This window comes from Psammomys obesus, unplaced genomic scaffold (assembly GCF_907164565.1).
Source record: "Psammomys obesus unplaced genomic scaffold, mPsaObe1.curated_primary_1811, whole genome shotgun sequence".
Taxonomy (NCBI): domain Eukaryota; kingdom Metazoa; phylum Chordata; class Mammalia; order Rodentia; family Muridae; genus Psammomys; species Psammomys obesus.
Genome location: NW_026585504.1, coordinates 4228776 through 4254124, shown reverse-complemented (window position 1 = coordinate 4254124; position 25349 = coordinate 4228776). Strand labels below are relative to the sequence as shown.

At 39.1% G+C, this 25349-nt stretch overlaps 1 protein-coding gene across 4 annotated transcripts in view; it reads right to left on the bottom strand.

The window, feature by feature from the left end:
- Positions 1 to 2006: 2006 nt before the first annotated feature.
- Gpcpd1 (glycerophosphocholine phosphodiesterase 1) overlaps positions 2007 to 25349 on the bottom strand; it is a 53212-nt gene continuing 29869 nt past the window's right edge. For all 4 annotated transcript variants that reach the window (XM_055607255.1, XM_055607173.1, XM_055607316.1 and 1 more), the window contains 10 exons: positions 24589 to 24643; positions 19358 to 19450; positions 17291 to 17368; positions 16861 to 16900; positions 15471 to 15532; positions 13809 to 13874; positions 11117 to 11253; positions 10441 to 10576; positions 9726 to 9886; positions 2007 to 3640 (listed from right to left, as the gene is read on the bottom strand). In XM_055607255.1, the coding sequence (XP_055463230.1) occupies positions 3442 to 3640; positions 9726 to 9886; positions 10441 to 10576; positions 11117 to 11253; positions 13809 to 13874; positions 15471 to 15532; positions 16861 to 16900; positions 17291 to 17368; positions 19358 to 19450; positions 24589 to 24643 (1027 nt within the window). In that variant the 3' untranslated portion in view covers positions 2007 to 3441. The remainder of the gene's footprint in view (positions 3641 to 9725; positions 9887 to 10440; positions 10577 to 11116; positions 11254 to 13808; positions 13875 to 15470; positions 15533 to 16860; positions 16901 to 17290; positions 17369 to 19357; positions 19451 to 24588; positions 24644 to 25349) is intronic.

Here is a 25349-nt window from a genome sequence, read left to right as displayed (position 1 = left end):
CAGCTTTACTCATAATAGCCAGAACCTGGGAACAACCTAGATGTCCCTCAACAGAGGAATGGATACAGAAATTGTGGTACTTTTACACAATGGAATACTATTCAGCAATTAAAAACGAGGAAATTTGCAGGCAAATGGTGGGATCTAGAAAAGATCATTCTGAGTGAGATATCCCAAAAGCAGAAAGACACACATGGTATATACTCACTTATATAGACCTATAAGATAGGATAAACATACTGAAATCTATACACCTAAAGAGGACCCAGGGTAAGATGATCAATCCTCACTTAGAAAGACAAACGGGATGGACATTGGATGTAGGAGAAAACAAGTAACAGGACAGGAGCCTACCACAGAGGACCTCTGAAAGACCCTACCCTAGCAGTGTATCAAAGCAGATATTAAGACTCATAACCAAACCTTGGGCAGAGTGCAGGGAATCATATGAAATAAGAGGGAGTTAGTAAGACCTGGAGAGGACAGGAGTTCCACAGGGACCAAAGATATCAGGGCACAGGGGTCTTTTATGAAACTGTTTCTCCAACCAAGGACTATGTATAGTTATAACCTAGAACCCCTGCTCCGATATAGCCCATGGTAGCTCAGTATCCAAGTGGGTACCCTAGTAAAGGAAACAGGAACTATTTCTGACATGAACTCAATGGCTGGCTCTTCAACACCCCCACCCACACATACACCGAGGAAGGAGCAGCCTTTCTAGGCCACAGAAGAGGACATTGCAGCCAGTCCTGAAGAGACCTGATAAGCTAGGGTCAGATGGAAGGGAAGGAGGTCCTCCCCTATCAGTGGACTTGGAAAGGGGCAGGGAGGAGATGAGGGAGGGAGGGTGGGATTGGGAGGGAATGAGGGATGGGGCTACAGCTGGGATACAAAGTAAATAACCTGATTAATATAAAAAATAAAAATTAAATAAAAAAATGACTCTTTTAAAACATGTTATTCACACCTTGCCTCAATATGTGTAATATACAAATCAACACAGCACTGTCTCCATTGCTGGACAGTTGACTCTCAAGTTATTAAATAATAAACGGGAGAGATGGCTCAGGGCGCGGTCTGCTCTTCCAGAGCTCGCTGATTCCCAGCAACCCCATGGTGGCTCACAATCATCTCTGCTGGGATCCGGTGCCCTCTCCTGGCATGCAGGTGTACATGCAGACAGAGCACTCATATATGTAAAATAAATCTTTTTTTAAAGATCAGAGAAATTTGACTGAAAGCATCAGGTAACTGCCTTATCACATCACATGGACTCATCCAAAGTAAGGCCATGACAGGGGTAAGGGCTAGAGGCTGTCTTGCAGATGAAGGGAAACCTTCATTGTGAGGTGCCTTTCACATAGCTAGGCAGAACCAGGGTGGGCTGTGTATATGACGTTTGAATTCTGGGCTGCCGGGATGACTTGAGGACACGGAAGCCACTGGGCTTTTGCTGCGTTTTCACTGTCCTCAGCTTGTGTCTCACCCTGCTTTCCATCGGAGGCAACAGGTAGAGATGTTCATACAAATCTAGATTACATAGATAAAGCAGAGGAAAGACAGTGGCCAGGTTCTAGGGTACAAACAGTTACTCTAGGTCTTCCCAGCAAACTAACCTGCTTGGAACCCATACTCCCCAACTCTTTTCCTTAACCTCTCCACTTCCCTTCTGCCCTGGAGACCATCATGGAGCTAGGGGGGAAAGCTGAAGAAAGGACTTCAGAACAAAACTACAAAAGTATGAAGGAGTGTTCAGCACACAGTGTGCAGGTCTACAGAGCGCCAATCATATCCGAAGGTACCTAATTATGCGAAAATGTTAAAGACCAATTCAGCATGAGGAAAGGATATAGAAATCACCTTGCAGAAGACCATTTTCTAAACTATGTTCCACTAAAAATCACGTTGCAAATACGACAGGATTTCAGGCTGATTTTCCCACAGGGGAAAGCTGACCAAACTCCCATTGTCGCACTGTTAAGAACCAATCCGGAAGCCGAAGGTGGTGGTGCATGACTTTAATACCACTTAGGAGGCAGAGGCAGATGGAGCTGAGAGTTCAAAGCTAGCTGGTTTACACAGTGAGTTCAGAACAGCCAGGCTAAACAGGTTGTCTCTAAAACATACACACACACAAAACTAGGTATAACTTGTCATTTTAAGTCTTAGGTTCCCAGCTACTGTCAAAATATGTCAATATATGGACACACCACCTCAGGAGGAACACACTAAGGAAGTGAGCCAGCCCACATAACCAGAATGAAATTTCTATTTATCAGAATATCATTATAAAACCATTCTACAAAAGTAACACCTTCTTGAAATTTCATTTTAAAATGAGGAAAAAATAAATCCATTGTTTTATTTAACATTCATTCTGAAGTTACAGTTTTATCGATACAATCTGCTTCTAATGAAAAAAATCTTAGTATAATCCTACAAACATGCATTTATACACAGTAAGATTCTTCTATATTCCTAAATTACATACATGATATACATTAACAATAAAGAATACCAATGTGAGAATTCAGGACATTTATTTTTCTGCATGGGAATTTAAATTAACTACTGTGTAGCGCACACGGCACTTACGTTCACTAGGTAGTGAGACACTAAATAAGCATACTCAAACTGTCTACAAACAGACTTTGTTTTTTTTAGGCGGCAAAGTATTTTCAGTCCTTGACATCTCACTCACCTAGCACCAGATGCAAGGACTTAACAGTAAACATGTACAATCTCATGCTTAAGACCTAAAGCATGCATTGAGTCAAATTTATACATTGTGATCTATACTATCATATATGCAATATATATTTTTACTAATATTTTATACATTAAGTTACCCTGCAGCATTCTGGAATTTTAACATTTTTGAAAAGTTTATGCAACAAGTCTGAAGGCTGGTTTGGGTCAGTGGGAAAACGGCAGCAGTCTGAGGCTTACACTGAAAAAAGATGGCGTAGTTCCTATCAACCCAAGGAAAGATGCCATGTACACGGATGACATGGGGTTTGTGCAGCTGGAGCCACCAGTGCAAATGCATGCATTTGAGGTACTTATTTTTTCCATGGTCAGGTATAATTATGCAGTCATTTTTCTCAAGCTCTTAAGAATTAACACCTAATCAAATAAAAAGCCTAAAGTTTAAATATGAGATATTTATATAATTATTTTCCAAGTACTATGCTTTCAAATGAAGAGTCAACATTATAGGCTTAGATATCTCATTTTCTCATTTTACAGACTGACTGGTAATTATACCTGGCCAAGTTATAAATAGCATACTTGATATTCTTGTGGGAACCATAATGAAATAGTAAAACACTTCATTATTGCTTCATCGGACTGAGAAACCTAAAAGGCAGCAGCAGTGGTTCAATGGTGAAAACTGAACATCAGAGCAGCCGCACGTGCCCCCGGCATCCTCTGTGACTAAGCGTTCTCCACATTATCAATGCCGTTGGCATCCACGTGGATATTAGGCTCCCCACAGAAAGATGAAGAGACTAGCTGGCTGACAGAACTAACGGAATGACACAAACAGTTCTGAAGCTCTGGCAATTCTTGCTTCAGGCGATCCAACTGCTCCACTTGGAAAATATTTGGCTGTTCAGGCATCCAATCATATATCCTATAGTGAAACAAGCACAAAAAAAAAAAAATGTAATTTCATGTTTACTAAAGACTGCCTGACTTAAGCTTTTCAAAATATTCCATTTAAGAAATGCCTGGAATATCCTTATTACAGAGATTTTATTCTGCTTTATGATAAAGATCAAAATAGTTGCATTAAGTTTTTTCTTCTCCCTCACTTTTCAAATACAACTTTTGTAACCTTGGCTATAGAGCAATCCCTTGCATCAGAAAATATAATCTGTAGTTTTTCTAATGATTGTAGAAGTGTATGCCCGCCCAGTCAATTAACTGCTGTGCCTGAGAGCTAGAGCTCATCCCCAGGGACTCGGGTCACAAACATCAGCATCTGGAGTGGAGAGAGCACAGAGCCTCGGCTGAGGCAGGCTCACAGGAAGGCCAGCTTCACGCTGACCTGCACACACCAAGCAGCAACACTGCTGCTGTCGTAGAAGCTTCATGAGGGTAAGCAGTCTTCACAAGAGGGTAAGCAGTCTTAGAATATATACATACTCTAACCAGTAAGTATATGTTTAAACATACATCTATATTTATAAATATATAAAATACATCTATTACTTTGCAAAGTAACGCAAAGGTTTTTCTACTAAAGAAGTGCAAGACGAATGTGTTGGCTCTGAAGTTAGAGTTTTTCTGCAGTTGACTCTGAAGTTATAGTATTTCTGCAGTCTGAATGGCAATCCAGGTTTGGTCCCCAGCACTGAGAACCATCCATCCATTCACACACACACACACGCACACACCAAGCCCAATGTGCCAGAGAATGAAAAGCATCTAACTTCAAACTCCTTACATCCCATTAAAAGGAAAGAGAATTGTCAAAGTATGCGAGTATGCCAAATAACAGAGACAAAGGAGTGACTGTGGAAGCTTAGAAGACAGCTGCAGTATTAAGTTTCTGGGTTTATTTCAATGAAAACAGGTCCAATCAAAAGACAAATTGATAGCCGTTGACAGGCAAAACAACTTTTAAAAGCAGCACAAGGTACCCCCTTGATCTGGAAATAAAAGGGAGGGAAAAAAAGGATGAGGTGGGGTCTTTACGCAGCAGTTAGGTGTTTCCCTCTCCGGCCATGGCTGCCTGACACTGGCTGGTGAAGAAAATAGGAAGTCCCTTAGAATGGAAGAAGAGGCCCAGCACCGCCACTATGGAAGCTAGCCAAACACAGAAGCATCCTTCCAAAGCACTCAATTCTCTTCTCAGCTGACCATGAGGGCAGCCACTCATGGTTCCCCAGGATCATGCAGGCATTCTGAGGAAATCTAATCAGCCAAAAAGTGAAGCCCTGAACACAACCTAAAAAGATCTGAGCAAGTAGGCCACCCTGTAATGGAAGCCCAGGCCAACAATCCCATTCACTCACCCAGAGCTTCTAATACACTTCATAGATTTCAAGAAAACTTTTAAATGTGGAATATGAAAAGAGAGAAAAACCTTAAAAAAAAAAAAAAAAAAAAAAAAGACAAAACTAAAATAACCATCAAGACCTGGGAGGAATAGTACTTTCACCAAATGAGAACAGGATACCACATGTTCCCTAAATAGCACTCTCAGAAAGAAAAAGAAAACCACACACAAATCAAGAGGTCTTTAGGAATTAAAAACATAGTAGCATATATGGAAAACTCAATGCAACAGATGAAAAGGTTCTCCAGCGTAGAATGAAAAAACAGATAGGATTTTAAGTGTGGACCAAAGATACATGTGTTACACAAAGACAAATCCAGAAATGTGTAAAATACAGAAAACTCAGAAGTGTTATACATTGCTTATTCTTTCTCCAGTACCAGGGATAAGCCCAGGGCTGTGCATACACTATAGCTGACCTACATTCCCATCCCAAAATTCCATATTGCTGCATTCCCCAAACCAGGGTCTCCCATCAGGCCTCCTGAGTACTGAGCTTACAGCACACAGCATCACACCAAGTTTATGCTGTGCTGGGAACAAACTCTCGGTTTTGTGCACGCAAGGCAAACACTGGACCAAGTATGTGGCATAACCAGCCCATAGTCAATGACATACACAAACAAGCGAGAAGGGGCACATAGTGCTCAGAATGAAAGCAGACTTAGAAGAAGAAGAAGGTCTAGCTCTGGTTTCAGATCATTGGTAACAAAGAGTCAATCCTACCAGGTCTCACGGGGAAAACAAATTATACTTAAGGAAACAGCAACAAATGACTCCCCAGTTCTCAATGATTACACTGAAAAGGGAGCAAAGAGGTGAAATGTTAGAAAACCCTACTTCTGATACAGAACTCCAGCTTGGCCATACTTTTAAACAAACAAACAAACAAACAATGTTTACAATTCCATGTCCTCTTTCAAGAGGACACAATGATAGTAAGCCATGAGAAATAGATATGGCTATCAAAGAGAAGCTTGAAGACACAGAATGTTAGCAAGAGGCTACTCTTAGGATGGCGTCTGTGCCCACAGAAGCCAGCTGATCTATACTAGAACAGCTACTGAAAACAGGAGAGTCACTGCCACTTAAAGTGTCCCCTAGTCTCAACCAGAGCCCTGCTTAAACACTGTGTCTGAGCGATGGGCTCTCCTGGCAGGACCCTACCCCTGAGAACCTGTGGAAGGCCATGGTGGACAGCTCTATAACTTACTTTAATTGTCCTGTGACACTTCCAAAAACATCTGAGCCAGCGCTGGAAGTCTGACTTTGCTGCGCTAACAGCTGAATGGGTCACAAAGCCAATAAAAGCCAAAATTTGAATCTAACAAACACATGACTAGGAGACTCTACAGAACTGAGTTTTTAATCTCACAGACATGCATGTATGTGTACTCTGTTGTAAAAGAAGGTGAGCAAGCAACCACACAGCTCTGAGTCACTGCCCTAGAAAAATTTTACACCTATATTCCAGGAGACCTGATAAATAATATTCACAGAAATGCTAACTGCCTAAAAGTTCTTAAATAACAGAAAGTGGAATAATTCACAGCCACATGCAAAATGGATTGAGACTATTACGAGTAAAAAGATTAAATTCATATAAATAAAAAATAGCCTATTATTTAAGGATTAAAATAAGTTTAGAACTTTTTAAGAGAAAAATTAAGTGGTTGATGAAGAACAAAGTGGGAAGAACTGGGATTATACAGAAGCCCATGAGGACTTTAAACTCACTACAGTCTGTATTACTTTCCCTCCTCTCTCTTGCTCCCACTCTTTTTTGAAGTTCATGGTGCTTGGGACTAAACTTATGGCCATTCACAATGCCACTTAGGCCCTCTGTCACTGGTGTATTTGGGCCCCTCCTCTGGGTTGAGCTGGGTGGCAGGGGCACATCTACAATCTCAGAGCTTGCACAGAGATTGTAGATTGAAGAGGACTTCAAGGCCCAGGGCTATTCTAGACTCTGTGCCATTTGCTGTACCAAAGCCAGATGATCAGCAGACAGAGCTATAAAGGCCAACCTAAATTAACCACTTCCAATGAAATGTTAGGGAAAAAAAAAAAAATCGCAACAGTTCTACACCATGAGCGGGGGCTACCTGAACATGCTGTGCCTTAATGATTTTGTAGGAAAACAATGTGTCATTGAAAATGCATACTTGAGTCTGGGCTGCAAATCAGCTGCTCTATTGTTTACTCAGTGCACAGGGGGCCGGGTGAAGCCTAAGTACCTTGTACATTGGGTGTGGTGGCCGATGACTAGAATCCCAGCACTTAGGCGGAAATAGCAGGATCAGAGGCTCAAGGAAGTTCAGACAACAGCTTGGGGCTACCAAAAACAAAAAACAAAACAAACAAACAAAAAAAACCAAACCAAACCAAACCCTACACAGTCCTATCACCACTCTTACAAATTCCCCAAGGCGCCAAATCACTAATTACTCAAAACCTTCTAAATTAAGTCTATTTAGAAATAGACAGGTAAACATAACATTAAAAGAAAAACAAAAAATGAGAAGACAGAAGCTTGGCCAGGGACAACTGAAGGAAAAAAAAGGTGTTTTATTATAAGCCTTAGAGAACTATTAGAATTCTTATGTTATATGCACATATTTTCACAGCAATATAACCTCCCATTCTCTTGGTCCCTAAGTAGAGCCCATGTCAGGCCAGCCCTCCAAATGCCCCAACAACCCTGCCCTGCCTCATGCTGGGTCCATGCCTGTAATCCAAGTCCTATCAAATCCAACCATCTCAAACTTTCCACTTTGCTTTTCCTCTTTAAGATGCCAAGCCAGGAAGAATCTTCCTCAGTACTTGTTAAAATATTGTCCTACTATTACACATCAACATTGGGCTCAACTATGAGAGCCCTTTGGAGGAAGGATCTAAGTTTGTATTACTTAGCAAAGTCATACCTCACACCATCTTTTCCTTGTCTTAAATACTTGCAGTCATTTCTTCTTCTGCATACTCACAGACATATGTAAATTTTTCCAACATTTGCTAAAGCCAGTATTTTTATCAAATTGTTAATATAAAATTTACATTTTTGTTATTTGGAAACACCTCCTTTTAAATATCTGACCAGTCATTCTGGTCAGTAAGACAACAGACCACTTAGGCGTGGTAGTATTCCCAATCTTTGGGAAGCTGAGGCAGGAAGATTGCAAGACTAAGCCAGCCTGAGCTACATAGTGAAACCCTTATCTCCAAAATGAAAATAAACAAATTAAAAAGTCAATAAACTGGACCAACTCAGACAAAACAGTGGGAGTAAAATCTTTATTAAAGAATGATATAACTTAGTAGGACAAAAAGTAGTATTATTAAATCCAAGGAGAGTATATTTTTGTTTTTTACGCAGGTCTGGTGAAAACTTTATCACTTCTTCCAGCAAGTCAATGATTTTTACAACCTAAAACCTCTTTATACTACAGCAATGTTTTGAGTATTAGCAGCTACTAAACTTGCACGTCAAATACCAATTCCTAGGAAGCTCTTTTGTCTATCCAGTCTGCAAATGTTAAATCCCATAGTCTGTATCATACTGCCAAAGCTTTGGAGACAGTGAACAAAAACAAGCAAAAGGCCTTGCCCTGGAGAAGCCTACACTCTCTCTGTGTGTATGCATTAGGGAACAGGGAATTACTAGTTCAAAGAGGCCAGGAAGAAAGACACATGGTGCAATGTTACATACATGTTGTGTGTTGGTCAGTGACAAACGATAGTGAGCCAAGTTAAGAAGTACCCTGTGAACAGAAGCTACTATTTAAAACAGTGTACTTAAAGAGCCCTCATTCAAGTGACATTTCTGTGTTTTTCTACAGCAAAAAAAAAAAAAAAACAAAAAAACAAAAAAAAACAAAACAAAACAAAAAACAAAAAACCTGCACATGGAAGGCATCGAGAGGAAAGATCCAAAGGCAAATAGGGTAGAGAGATTAAAGAATACAGAAATGGAAGACTTCGAGGATTTAGCCTGAGAAAGTAGAATAAGCAGAGTGAGCATTTACCCTGAAATCAAGATACGAAGGGACAACACATGTCAAAAGGCCAGGGAGAAGTTCTGCGTTGGAAACACACATCACCGGGAATGTGTAAATATATTACATTCAATGAGGTCGCTGTAGTGGTTGAGTAAGAATGTCTGGTTCCCAGCTGGTGGACTGTTGGGAAGGGTTAGGAGGAACAGCGTTGTCGGAGGAGATGTGTAATGGGGGTCGACTTTTGCAGTTACAAAAGCCCACCTCAGGCCCATTCTATTTTGTCTGTCTGTCCTCTTCTCTCCGACCTCCACAATGGTCATGGTCATGGACTCATACCCTCCAGAACTGCAAACAAGCTTTTTACTAAATGCTTCCTTTTAAGTCACCTTGGTCATGGTGTCTCTTCATGGCAACAGAAAGGCAACTAAGAAATTGCTGAGAAAGTTCTGACAGAAGGTGTACGAAAGGCAGCTGCCCTCACCCCAAGGCAACTTAAAGTGGTTTTGCCATACTTCCAATACCTGGGAAAAACTGCAAGTGTCAAGATAAACTTTAGGCTAAACTACATAATTTTCAACTTTACTGAATTTAATAGTTTAGAAGATAGAAGTTACACTTTTTGTATAATTCCGTTGAGATTTTTTACGAAAAACAAATACCTATCATATATTAGACCATTTACTCCAAATTCCTTCAGTTTCCTTCTGTTCTCAGGGTCATTGGTTTCATCACCCCAGCAGAATATGACCAATCCCTTAGCCTTTGCCTCTTGGACATAGGATGGATTTCTAAGCAGGTCTTCAGTATGGGCATTTATCCCCTGAAAAAAGAAAAATTCACTGTTTACAAAAAGAAAATGTAGTTATTACAAATGCTAAATGATCTGACTCTGGGTTAGTGTTCTTCAGAACAGATGCAACAAAGAAAGATGGGCAGATTTTTCCTTATAATCTCCCTTATTTAATGGATTACATATGTGTGTCTATATATACAACATACTCTTAATATATGAATGTAACTTATAAGCACATATTGAATGTGTAGTCACTGTCATTTCTCCTTGACATTAGTTAAACCCTTTAATCAGCTGTTAGAACAGGAAACCTTATTTAATACTGTCTAAAACAAAATACTATGAAAACCTACATGCCAGCAACATTTAATGGACTCAGAAGGCCGTGTGTGTATTAATTATGCATGTGTATGTAACAATAATAAAGAAAGAGAGGCCATGCATTTGAGAGGGAGTGGGGAGTGCATGAGAAGACTTGGAGGAAAGAGAGAGAAATGATAGAAATATAGTGCATACATATGAAATTAAAAGAAAAATAAAGTTAATTAAAAAAAAAAGAGGAAAATTGAAACACAACTTACTAAAATATTTTCAAACTGTGCAAAGCTCATTGCAATGGGTGTTGTCCGAGATCTAAGGTCCATGAGTTCAGGATAAATTTCAGATTTTCCTTGGGTCAAAAATAATATGGGGTATTTGTTTTGCTTTTGCCGAACCCTAAATAGACAAGGTAAAGGAAAAATATTATAAAGATAATACTTTGAAACTTTAGAAACTACTAAAAAGAAAACAAGAGAGAAACAGAGCTAGGCATCATGGCTCCAGGAAGTTAAGGCTGGAAAATCACTGTAAGTTCAAGGCCAGCCTGGGCTATACAGTGAATTCATGATCTACAGACCGAGAAACTCTCAAGAAAAGGACAAACAAGAAAAAGCAATCCATTACTCAGATATAACCATGTCAAACCATCTAAAGTTTTTATATTCAAGAGTTAAAATAACCTCAGAAACTGGCAATGGAAACCCCCTGGGGCTTAATCAGATATGGAGGACAACATGCCAGATGTGGGCTTACAGGAACAACACAGCAAACATCGAAGGAGCAGTGTGCACCTGATAAAGAAGCTCCCTTTTTCAGGAAGAAAAAACACAGGCAACTGACTCAGAGGTCAAACCAGAGTGCCACCTGGACAACCTTCCAAGTGCTAGCTCCAATCAAAGAGTACAGAATCAAAAAATACCCCTGAATATTACTCACATTGTACAAATATCTGCATCAAATGAAGAAAATACTATTCTTCTCTTGCCCGAATTCTCTAAAACAGTTTTTAAAATTATATCCAAAAACAGATTCATGTCAAAATATGTTGACAAGTTGCCATCCCATACTCCATCCTATATGGAAGAAAGAAAAGGAGAAGCCGTAACACAGGCTCGGGCTGCAGGGTTAGAGAAAGCCTTAAAGACAACCATCCCAACATTATAAATATAGTTACGTGTTTCCCAAAGGCATACAGGACATTACAAATACATATAGTACACATATCATCAAAGCAAAGGATCACATCCATCTTCTTATGGTTGCCCCCTTTGGTGCAGGGGCAAATGAAATGAGCTTATTTAACATGCATCTATCTCATGTACGACAAATAACCTACAGCCTTCACCTACATATGAATCTCTATATTTATCACACACATTTGTTATTTTCTATTCTTTGACCTCTGATGTCTTTACTTCCTCCCTAACACCCAGTAATTAGTTTTGTTCTTTACCTTTGAAATAAATACATTGGATTCCATATAAGAGTAAAATCATGCAATATTTTCCTGTGGCTGGCTTATTTCTACATAGCAAATAATTTTCAAGGCCCATTTACAAAGCTTATTCTTTTCTAGAGTTTGGCTATTTATTTTCTTTCTTTCCATTTGTTTGTTTGTTTGTTTTGAGACAGAGTTACTCTGTATATATAATCATGGCTGTTCTGAACTCTTTCTTTGTAGACCAGCCTGGCCTCGAACTCGCAGAGATCCACCTGCCTCTGCCTCCCCTTTAAATCCCTTGCTGGGATTAAAGGAAAGGCGTGCGTGCACCACCATGCCCAGCCATATGGCTATTTCTTTGCCTGTTTGTCCAGTAATGGACACTTAGGCTGTTTCATTTCTTTTTGGTAGATACCCAGGAAAAGGTATAGCTGGATCATATGGTAGATTTCTATTTTTAAATTTTTTAGAAACCTGTTTTCCATAATAGTTGTATCAATCTATACTCCTGTCGAGCCATGCTCAGGAGACCTATTTTAAACACATGGTGGCCAGTATTTGGTTTCTGTTATGTTTTTTATAATAACCATGCTAAAGAGAAATGGCATGAAACCTGCTAGTAGAACTACCTAACACTTATTTCACAATGAGGAAGCTGAAAGCCAGGAGCAACTGATTGAGAAGACCATATGGTAATACAAGGATAACACAGCAATAATAATTCAGGCAAGAGACAACAAGAGGATCAATAAACCACCAACAGGCTTTGGCTTTACGTTAACAGAAGAAAAGCTACATCTCTTGAAACCTGCAGTGTACTATGACTTAACTATTTTGACATAATCTTTATAAACCAAAACATATGCTCATATTCATTAAGTCTTAAATATCAGTCAAAACAATTCTAGAAACCTCAGCAAACAAACAAAAACTATGTATTAGGAAAATCTTGGTTGAGAATCTGCTATCTGAAGCAGGACCACCTTAGCCGGTCGTAAAGAGCATGACTTGAAGGTATTTACACACTTTTCTAGGCTCTCAGTCCAAATGGCCAAGTATGACTCAACACTCTACATTCCAGGCAACCTTCAACCATACATACCTTCCACTAGCACCAAATACACCAATTTAGTTCTTTCTTTAAAAGATTAGGTTTTTTTTTTTTTTTTACGCTATGTGCTTGTGTGTGGGTATGCACATATCAAAGCAGATGCCTGGATGCCAGAAACATTGGGTCCTCTTGGGCTTGGAGTTATGAGGTGTGAGGACCCGATGCTTAGGACTGAACTTGTATCCTCTGCAAGAGCAGTAAGTGCTCTTCAGTGCCAACAGTTAATTAACCCTTGCTTTCTTCAATTAGAATAGAACTCTAGGAAAGCAGGACCTTATTTTATCCTTACTCTACAGCATTCAAAAAATGCCTGATCTTTACAAAATATTTGTGGAGAATGAGTGACTAAACCTGTGATTGATTTAAAACATATTTATAGATATTTCTTCTCCTGTGTTAGTATTACTAACTTAAAAAAAAATGTGCTTAGGAAATTATTACTTAAATATGCATAGAGGTAGAATTTTTTAAAAATTTGAGTTTGACTATCTACTTTTTAAATACACCTAGAAACTGTTTATATTACTAGATACACAGGCCACATATATACCAAAACTTTTACAATATACATTCAGAAATCAAAAAATATTCACATAGCTGGGCATGGTGCCACATCCCTGTAATCCCAGCACATGGAGAGGCAGGCGGATCTCTATGAGTTCAAGGCCAGCCTGGTCTACAAAGCAAGTCTAGGACAGCCAGGGCTACACAGAGAAACCCTGTCTCAAAAGCAAAACAAAACAATTCACGTAAGTGTAAAGTATAACTTAAAAATGTCCACGGCTGGTGAAATGGTTTAGCAGGTAAATGTGTTTGCTACCCAAGTTTGAAAATCAGAGTTTGATCCCAAGTCTATAGTAGAAGGAGAGAACAGAGTCCTAAAAGCTGCCTTCTGACTTTCACATGCGTATCATAGCATCTATAGTCACATTCACACACACAAAATACTTTCTTTATTTTCAATTTTAAAGGTCCAGCAAACAATGTACTTCAATGAAAGAAACTACAAGATTTCAGTTTTACTTAATCCCCTTAAAACAAAAGAGAGTAAAAAAACAACAAAAAAAATTACTTACCCTGTGTTGGCAAATCCATTTTATTTCTATATTAAATCCTACATTTTCTGGCAATGATTCTAAAACCTTGTTTGTTGATGATGAATTGTATTGTTTTTGGTAAAATGGATGGCAAAATAGGAAAAAAAAAAGAATTATTACAAAAATAAGTTAAGACCATATTACCAATGTTTTGTTGTCATTATAAACCATTAACTTTTCTAAAATGGAACTGAAAACATGATAGATTTTTTTGCTAAATAAGAAAGTAAAAAAAGTTTTGTTTTGTTTTTCCTTAAAGCAGCAGGTTCAAGTAGTATCTTGGACAACTCATTTATCAGCACAAAAATAGAACCTTAACCTAAAATCTTTTTCATCATTCCTTTAAAATAATCTATAAAGTGAGCTATAGGCAGCAAGAAATATGGAAGATCCTATCCCTAACTCTAATTTTAACCCCTAACCTTGAGAAAATACACTATGTTGTTTTGAGATCCACAAATCAAAAAGGCTAATACACAGACACAAATACTTTGCTCATTTTTTCTTTAAAAAAAAATTTTTTTTCTAGACATTTGGCGAACAGATGATTTTGGCAGCCATAACAGGAAAATCAAATTAAAAGAGTGCTTGCTGAGAATGCAATGTGGTAGGAAATTCCTACCACTACCACCAAAAGCAAAAACATGAACAGAAGCCTAGTAACTAGAGTAGACCACAAACAACTGACTTAATAAGTAGGGATCAGGGCTGGAGAGATGGCTCAGAGGTTAAGAGCACTGGCCGCTCTTCCAGAGGTCCTAAACTCAATTCCCAGGAACTACACGGTGGCTCACAACCATCTACAATGAGATCTGTTGCCTTCTTCTGGGACACAGGCACACATGCAGGCAGAACGCTGCATATATAATAAGTAAATAAATCTTAAGAAAGTGGAGATCATTATGAAAGCACAGTGGCATCTCTAGCATCTACATGGACTTTTCTGAGGCTGCTCAAATGGTCTATACCTTCTAAATTATGACAATGATAATAATGATGGTGAGGACAAGGTCTCACTATGTAGCCCTACCTGTCCTGGAACTATGTAAATCAGGCTGGCCTCAAAGAGCTGTTTTTGCCTCCCAGAGTACTAGGGAGAAACTTGTGTGTGTCACCATGCCCAGCCAACTTTTAAAATCTCTATACTACTTTTTGCTTAAGTTTTCATAGTGAATTTCTGAGAGCTCTTATTTTAAATGAGGAAGGTTTTTATGTTCTCTCCAAACCCTAAGTTTTAAATACTGGAAAGAGACCACTTCCACCATCACACATGACATTTTCCTTCCACCTCCTTTCTTCCCCTCAGTGTCATCTCCTTCTGTTTACACAGAAATGTGCAAACTTGCTATTGTCACCAAATGAAGTTAGAAGTCACACTCAAGTGAACAGTTACGCTGCTCTGAAAACGCAGCACAGCCTCGTGGTGACAGCCAGCACATGCAATCCCAGCACGTGCAAGCAGGCAGGAAAGTCAAGATTTCAATAAGTCTAGGCTTAGCTCTGTGATATCATGCCTCACACTGATGATGATTTTGACACAGCCCTTTTAGTGTCCGTTTAATAGAAGAAACAAAAACAAAATCATTCATGCAAACAGAGATCAATGAGATAGGCCTGCCCCGGTGTTCCTCAAGAACTTACCATCTTAAGAGAAGGAAATGGCTGGTTTTCAGCAAGGAATTGTTCCTCCTCAACCAGAGATGCTGAAAATTCAAATTACAAAAGTTTGGTGAGTAAAATGGCCCTAAAGCAGACCTCCTCCCAAACCGTCGGAGCACCTGTGCACAGTGACCACATCTTTTTAGGCTCAGTACTTCTGAAGGCCCTTACATTTACTCTCTTTAACCATTTAGAACCCCGTTACCTAAACTAGCATCTAACAAGACTGATTCATAATACTTTGTGTAAACATCACCCTTTGTGGCTCTAAGAAATGATTATTTTCATATGAAAACTATTAACATGACTTTCTGAATGTAGTCAGAAGTAGTAATTCATTTCTCAGTGGAATTTGGAGTTGTATCAAAACCAACTCAGAAATTTTAGATTAATGAAAATCTAGGATTTGGGGCTATGGCACAATTAGTAAAGAGCTAGCCGAGCATGGAGGAGACCCTAAGCTCCTGCCTCGGGAATAAAAAAAAAAAAAAACTGGGCGTGGCCTATGCCTATAATTCCACACTTGGAAGATATGCTGAACTCAAAGCTAGTCTGAGCTACACAAAACTACCTTAAAAGCAAACAAGAAAATCTTCAGCTAGTTTTGTTAACATAATCTTTTAATGCAAAAAAAGAAAAAAGAAAAAAAAATCAAGTCATGTACTTTACAAAATTAAGTCTAAAATTAGGTAAAAATGTGCAACTGAATAATGAAAGGTAAATTTCACATTTTGTTTATAGTCATAAAGCATCTACAAGCCTATGAAGTCACATTCTGAGGTAATACTGTTGTGTGAAGCACCTCATAACCTTTCACCAAACCAGTCCTCACGTGGTTTTCACATTATCAAGCACCTGCCTTGTGCGGAACACTGTGAAAGCCAGGCTCTAGGACTTTGAAAGCACTGTTCTACCTTTGAGACAACACAGATAGCTAAAAATAAGGAGCACAGAAGCCATGGGTTTAAGCGGCACATAAATTGTTGAGCTCTGTTGACAGAGAATGGATGTGGGAGGCAGGGCATTCTGGGAGGACCCTGAGACACAAAGCTTTTCCGTCAAGTGACCGCCACAGCCATAGAGCTGAAACAAGTCCTGGCACTGAAGTCTGTACTTGAGAGGCAGTCTACTCTGTGACAGTTAACAATGTGTGGAAAGAACTGACATACTGACGCAAAAAAAGGAGTGAAATGCTGACTATGCAAGTAACAGCCCCGTTGAAAATCAACATAAGAGCGTCACATCTATGAGGTTACATTCTGATGGACCAAAGCTAGTCATTAAAATGACCAAGGATACATGAAAATGAGCAGGGAATATCCTATCTATGCTGATCATAAAAGAAAAACAATATTTCCAAACTGGTACATACGTTTCCGATCTTTGATTTTTAGTGCAGTCACATGAGAAAGCTAGGAAAGAAACACACAAAATGCAATTAGAAAAGTTGAAAACTTAGTGAACTAGAACAGACAAAATGTGGAATTACCAATTTAATAAACACTAAGCATTGTGTGAACTCTTTATTATATATGAATGAAATCATGACCAAGTGCCTAATAGAAGAAAAACTCCTAAGTTAGGAAACTATTTATAACTTAGCTATTTACTTAAGTATCTAATAGAGATAAGGAATCATGCAAAATAACACAGTAAAACAAAATATACCAAGATGTATAAAACTCACCAGAAAGCTAAAATATTCCATGCATGTTGTATCCATAGTCATTCTTATGTGCATAGATAAATGTAAATCATACTAAAGCTAAAGGAAAATTCACATTTTGTGTTACTATTAATACCTTCAATAACTGGAGTTGGTCAAATGTTAGTTCTTTTACTGGGATTTCAAACAATTCAACTGGATCAGCTTCAAATTTCTGTTAGAAAAAAAAAAGAAAGGTTTGAGATATAAACTATTTTACTATTTCTAAATGTTTACACCACCCACACCTACAACCTCAATTTACTGAAGATGAGGTTGCTCTTAGATAGCCATCATGACCCCATGCAGAAAAGTCCTTCTAACCTAACACTACAGCAGCGCCTGTTCGGGCTTTGAAAGATTATTATTATTATTCTATTTTTTCCTTGTAGACCTAGAAGAACCCACCGCCTTTCACATGCTAGGCAAAGGCTCTCATCTCTGAGCTACATCCCCAGCCCATGGCTTTTGTGTTCACTGCAGGCATCCAGTGCCTGGAAGGAAATGGCATCTGGCGGGTGGAGGCCCTGGCAAGGAGCATGATGTCAGGTATCATATTACTGCCTCCTTCATGCGGTATTCACTTTATTTGGCACTTATCCATGCTACATGCCTAGGAAATCAACATGCAAGTACTATAAGCAATTTAATGCTGCAAATAAATTTAATTTTTATAAGCCCTTTTAATATTTAAACTTGACTAAAAGTGGCAGCCATACAAAAATTTCTATGAAAATATGTAAAATTATCTATAAGCAATATTTAAGAACCATGATCTAGCATGTATCCTTCACAGGCAAATCTACATTTTTAAAGCCATATCAAATGTTATGCTCTAGGAAGTACCACTCTCTTAAAGAAATGAGTTATGGTACCACAAATAAATCAACTCAACAGTACAAGCCATTGCACAAATATACTCATTCGCTCATGGACATTGGTACAAACCTGTGCATTCACAAATTTTTTCTGGAAGGACACACAAGAAACTATTAAGAATAAGGGAATGATATCAAGAGGGGGAAGGGGGACTTCTCATTCATTTCATCTTCTGAACTACTTGCATTTATTTCTTAATAGACATGGATGAATTATTTTTACATAAAAATGCTAACTTTAAAAAACTCAATGTAAAAATATATACAATCCATTATTTCATTTCCCCACTAACTCATTTAGATTTAACTTCACAGCAAGACAGCTTGTTGAAGACAAGAGATCAATATATTCTTCAATAAGCTATTTTAGAAATAACATTCTCTTGTAGAAAAATCTTCACTATTTGCTCCTTAGCATATTCCTTGAGGACATGAATCCTCTCCTGATACTATTTCACAAAGGTCCTTATCTAGGTCTGTGCTTAGAACCTATCTGCTGAGCAGGTAGAGCCAGCTTTCCTGTCAGATTCTATTGTCCAACAGCAGTGTCAGCTAGTGTTCTACAGCAGCAAACTGGCCTTAACTTTAAATCAGCACACTTGAAAACAATACTCAATGCTTTTTTTAAACATGTGAAAACCTTCCTAATAATAATAACGGTAAATTTTAAAGATCCTATGCACATTTTTAAATCTCACTATAGCCTCTTCCCTGATTCACACCTCCCTCTCCATTCTTTCTGCTCCTACTGGTCTGGGGCTCACAGTTCTGCAGCCCTTATATTCTTGTATCCAAGGCATGGATTGGTGTTGAAGTTTAGCTCTCAACATTTCTTTTCTCAGCCACAGGCTTTCTTTTTCTCCCTAGCTCTCTCATCTAACCTGCCTTGACTAAGACCATCTATACACTGACTCCACACCAATCCACCGTGGTACCTTGTAGCTTTGGCTAAGCTGTGCTAGCTGATTTAACATATGAAGCAGAAATAGATGGAGTCCTGGAAACAACAAAAAACTTCTCCTCTTCTGCCTCAAGACTGTACAGGGGCGACTAATGCAGAAAATACCTAGTACGTCCCTTCATCAGTAACATTGAAAGGTAAACTGAGAACACTGTTGCCTCAGTCATCATTCCTATCAAACCTATCTCTTAATACTATAAAGGCCTAAGTAATTCACTAAGAAAATGAATTTACCAACTCTAACAAATAACTAAAATAAATGTAACAAACTTTGTTTTTAAACATTTTATGTCAGGAACCATAAAATACAGGAATTTCAACATACCTTTTTCATAGTCAAACAGCATGTGAGATCATGATATACCACAGGCACAAAATCCTTTGAAAGGTGGACGTCAAATTCTACAAATGCTGCACCCTGACAGGAGAAAAGGAAGCAAGTGTTTCAAACAAGTAGATAGTAGATAACACACTTCTTACCACAGAGCAGCTTTTTTTAAAGGTAAAATTAACATTTTGTACAGAAAACCATTACAATTTTGTACAATAAGATGTCTATGAATATCTCACTTCAAACTTCTTCAGAATTGTTAGTCCCCTACAGTTTTCTCTTTTGCAAAAGTACAACATTTTCCTGGCCAAAAAAAAAAAAAAAAGAATGTGTGTTGGAGTGTCCTAATCCATTTGCAAATACCCACAGCAACTCAGCAACAGTGAGACAGGCTTTAAGTACTGCCTGGGCCTTGCTCTGAACAGAAACAGAACTGAGCAGGAACACAGGACTCTAGCTGAACAGCTGAACCTCAGGAAGAAGTGAATGAAAGAATACACTGTAGAGCCGTTGCACTGTGACCCTGGGCTCTGGGCTCACCTGATCAGTACAGTTCAAAAGCTTCTCTTAAAAAATCAGCACAAAAAGACATTTGCTGGAGAAGTGGCTCTGTAGTTAAGAGCACTTGCTGCTCTTGTAGAGGATCCAGGTTAATTCCTAACTCAAATATCAGGTCACTTAGAACCACTTATAACAACAGTCCCAGGTGATCTCATGTTCTTTTCTGGCCTCTATGGGCATAGGCATGCATATAGTGCATGCATATACACACATAAACACAGACACACACACTCTCTCTCTCTGGCTCACACACATACATACAAATTAAAATTCTTTTTCTCCCCCAAGTTTATTTTTTCTGTTAATTACAGTCTATTCAATTTGTATCCCAGCTGTAGCCCCCTCCCTCTTCTCCGATGCCCCTCCCCAAGTCCACTGATAGCGGAGGTCTTCCTCCCTTCCCTCTGACCCTAACCTATCAGGTCTCATCAGGACTGGCTGCACTGTCTTCCTCTGTGGCCTGGTAAGGCTGCTCCCCCTTCAGGGGGAGGTGATGAAAGAGTCAGCCACTGAGTTCATTTCAGAGACAGTCCCTGTTCCCCTTACTAGGGTATCCACTTGGACACTTAGCAGCCATGGGCTACATCTATGCAGTGGTTCTAGGTTATTTCCATGCATGGTCCTTGGTTGCAGTATCCGTCTCAGAAAAGATCCCTGTGCCCAAATTTTTTGGTTCTGTTGCTCTCATTGTGAAGCTCCTGTCCTCTCCAGGTCTTACTATCTCCTGCTTCTTTCATAAGATTCCCTGCACTCTGCCCAAAGTTTGGTTATGAGTCTCAACATCTGCTTTGTTACACTACTGGGTAGAGTCTTTCAGAGGCCCACCTTGGCAGGCTCCTGTTCTGTTTCCTGTTTTCTCCTTCTTCCAATGTCTGTCTTGTTTTTCTTTCCGAGTGAGGATTGATCATCTTACCCTGGGTCCTCCTTCTTGCTTTGGTTTCTTTAGGTGTACAGATTTTTGTAGGTTTATCCTATATTATATGTCTAGTATCCACTTATATGTGAGTATATACTATGTGTGTCTTTCTGCTTCTGGGATACCTCACTCAGGATGATCTTTCTAGATTCCACCCATTTACCTGCAAATTTCATGATTTCCTTGTTTTTAATTGCCGAGTAGTATTCCATTGTGTAAATATACCACAATTTCTGTACCCATTCCTCCGTTGAGGGACATCTGGGTTGTTTCCAGGTTCTGGCTATTATGAATAAAGATGCTAAGAACATGGTTGAACAAATGTCCTTGTTGTATACTTTAGCATATTTTGAGTATATGCCTAGGAGTGGTATAAAATTAAAATTCTTTTAGAAAAGGTCACAATTGGATTAAAAAGGAAGCTACAACTGTTGTCCATCACTCAGAGAAAATTTAATCAGGTGACAAGAATGATGTACATGTAATGTTGTAGACAGAGGCCTAAATAGATGAAAAGGAGAACAAGGATTTTAACTAAGAAAATTTTAGCTAGGCATGGTGGAAGACACCCTTAACCCCAGCATCCAGGAGGCAGAAGTAGGAAGATATCTGTTGGTTTGAGGATAGCTTGGTATACACAGTGAGTTAACAGGCCAGTCAGGGCCACATTGTGGAATTGTGCTCCCAAAAAAGAGAGAGAGAGAGAGAGAGAGAGAGAGAGAGAAGAAAAATGAACATTTTAAAAGTCACCCATGTCTTATAAATTTGCCCAGGTAAAGACCCAGAACATAAATCGGTACACAAATGTGTGTGTTTACTGGAAAAAGCCAATTAGGCTCAAAGGAAACAAAGTCCCTGGATTACTGGAATCTTGGGTAGCCACAGAGGAGCCATACACAGTGGACAGTCCAATCTCCAGCTCTGCAGTGGCTCATAGGCATTGAGGATCCAACTTGTGAACATGGATGGAACAAAGGAGCAGACTATGACAACTACCTTGCTGCTGCCTATGTAAACACTATGTATGGGTGCTTTGCCTGCATGTATGTCTGTGTTCTATTTGCATGCCTGGTCTCAGAGCCAGAAGAGGGCACTGCATATCTCAGAACTTGAGTTAAGAGTTGTGAGTCGCCATGTAGGCACATGTGGAATTGAATCCAAGTCCTCTGGAAGAGCAGCCAGTGCTATGAATCATCTCTCCAGCTCCCTTCCTGTTGATTTCCAAAGCAGGAAACATAGCTGGTTTTATGACTTTAAATAAGAAAATACCACAATGTTTCTACAAGAGAACAAACTACACCATTTCCTCACAGTTTTACGTATTAAATACTTGATCACATCTTTCTAGTTAAAATGTTTTATTTCATATAATCATCTATTTGAAAGAAAATTTTACAAAGAGGTGAATGTTGTGAATATAAACATGTTTTTGTTTTGGTCCAGGTGTGTGGGACTGATTCAGATGGTCCATAGCAGCAAACTATTTGCCTCATGCGGGCTCTGAGAGAAGCTCTTTGCCAGCTGCTGATAGTTTAAATCTGAGGACTCTGGAGAGAGAATAAATGCCAGAGCCCAGAGAGTAGAGATCAGAGAAAGAACAAGGCTGCTCCTGCTTCCCCCTTTCTGCTCCTACTTGCTGTTGCTACACAAGAAGTTAGAGATCTCCTGAAACGAGGTCTGGACTGGCTCTAAGGAACCCGACGGCCCTGATCAGCAGGAAGCAGCTAAGAAAGAAGTACGTCCCCTCTCCCACTAACCCTTTCTCTCTCCTACCTCATGTTGGGATGTTGGAAGGGATTGGGGTGCAGTAGAGAGAAAAAAATAAAAGAAATGTAAGTAAAAGAGTTTTTACAAAACTATGTCAAAAGGTAAATGCCGCTTGCTTAAAAACAATGAACATGGAATTGAATCCAATTCATTGCTTAAAAACAATGAACTAAAACTATGAACTATGGTCCAGTGTACTCCTGGATCAGTACATCCTTTCAACTAAAAGGCAAAATTATATGCTAATTTTTTGAGGCAGGATCTCACTGTGCAGCTGTTTAGACATGAACTCACAGAAATCCACCTGCTTCTGATTCCCAAGTGCTGGGATTAAAGGTGCTGCCATACCTAGCTCTCCAAATATTTTTAAATACTAAAATAACTACTATAACCAATTTAAAGTGCCATGAACTATAAAATTATATACTACTAGGAAAAGAGAAAACTTGCTGCCGATCAAGCCTGACGCAAGCATTCTGACTTCAGAGAGAGTAACATATGAGCTATACAGTGGACTACACTTCTAAGTTGGGCCCAGTGGCTTGCTGGCCTTTTTTTTTTTTTTTTTTTGACAATGTCTTTTTATTTAACTCTGGCTGTCCTGGAACTCTCCAACTCAAAGAGATCCTCCTATTTCTGCCTCCCAAGTGCTGAGATTAAAGATACATGCCATTATTCCTAGTTTAAATTGTTTTGGAAACTGAAAGCCACTGTGAAAAACAATGGAAAGATAAAGAATAAGATGTCCTCTCATGGGGGCTGGAGAGATGGCTCAGTAGTACAGTCTGTTCTTCCAAAGGACCGTGTTCAATTCCCAGCACCCACATGGCAGCTCACAACTGTCTGTAACTCCAATTCAATGGGATCTGATACCCTCACACTAATGCATATAAAACAAAATTAAATAAATTATTTTAAATAAGAAAGATGCCTCTTCTTCCCCCCACACCAGGTAAAATCTAGAGCCTAAGTCTCTCTGGTCAGGTGGAGGAAGTAAAATAAATTTTAAATACTTTATAATTCAATACAAAATTTTTTTAAACAATCAGGTTTACCTTTATTTTCTTTTAGAGTACAAAATAATGGATTTCAATATGGTATTTCCACATATGTATTGGTACTTTTTTTTTTCAAGTGTCATAGAGAGGCAGCCAGATGGTAGTCCAGTGAATAGGGACACTTGGCACCAAGACCTGAGTTCAATCACCAGGACGCAATAGGTGGGAGGAAGGTGTCAATTCCCACAATTTGTCCTCTGACCTCCACATGTGTACTATGACACGGAGACAAACAAACGCCAGCACTGACCCCCAAAAATGGTAAAATGCACTGAAGTGCTACATAAAATCACTACCTTCTATTAGCATTGTTTCTAAAGTAAAACAAAGCATCAGAAATGTTTTATTGCAAAGGAGGAGTGGTGGCTCATACTTGCAATCACTGCACTTGGGAAACAGAAGCAGGGGACCACCAAGGTTGAAGGCCTGACTGGCTGGGCTAAATTCAGTTTTAGGTCACCTACTTGTTTTTTTGAGACAAGACCCTGTCTAAAAAAAGAAAAATAAAAAAGTGTGTGAGTGTGTGTGAATGTGTTTTTGTGTGTAGGGGTTTGAGAAAATGGTTTAAAGCTCTTATTCACTTGCTGCTCTTTCAGAAGACCTGAGTTCAGTTCCCAGCACCCACATATGGCTCTCAAACCTCTGTAACTAAAGCTGTAGGGGGTCTGACACCTTCTGGCCTCCAAGGAAACCAGACAGAAGCAGCACACTTACACACATGCAGGCAAAACACTCATTCACATAAAATATTTTTAAAGGCTTGTCATTATTCTGTTATTTAACACAAACACCAAAAGTTATTTTGTCATCACTTACAACATTTTCAGAACAAGGAATAATTTTCTTTTTCTGTTATAACAAACTGGAAGAGCTCCCTGTCTCTATCTCAACAATCCAAAGCTATTTAAAGAAACAGCACTTACATGACTGGCAGCACTTCTTAAAGAGGCAATAGTATTTTCCTGTACTTTAGCCAGCCTGAAATAGAGAAGAAATGCAGTCATCAAGGGCAAAAAAAAAAAAAAAAGAAATATTGTGGTAAGCCAATTATATCCCATCTTCAACAGTAAAAACAAGACTTACCTTTTATGCTGAGGCTAATTCTGCTAGCCTCATAATGTGATTGTGAACACAACTGGCTGCTATGTGCCCTTAATTCATGAACACAAGCTCTATTATTTATAATGGTAGATGTATTTCACACCACAACACAGTTTTCCTGCACTTGGATTTTTTTCTTGGAAAAAAATTAGGTGCCTAATTAAGGAAAATAATCCTTTTCAAGGGCATGAAGAAACTGAGAAGAAACTTACTTGTAATAAAGCCCCCAAATGACTTCATACTGGCAAAACAAAAAGAACAGAAAATGACACTAACAGGGTAGATGTCATTAAGAAAAAAGTAGGAAAGGTACTAGAAGGAAAAAGAGTGCTTGATGCTCAAGCATAAGGACTTGAGTCCAGATTGCAGCAGCCATGTTAACACCCATGTGAAAAAAGCCAGGCCTGTCTGTACATGCCTAAATCTCTGATAGGGTGGTAGACAGGTACAGGAGGACTGCTCCAGCTTGTTGACTGCCAGACTATGTCCACATTCAGTGAGTGAGCCGCCATATCCTACTGTATAGCCCCATAACCTGTGCAGCAGCACATGGGCATTCATCGAACACACAAGAAAAAATAAG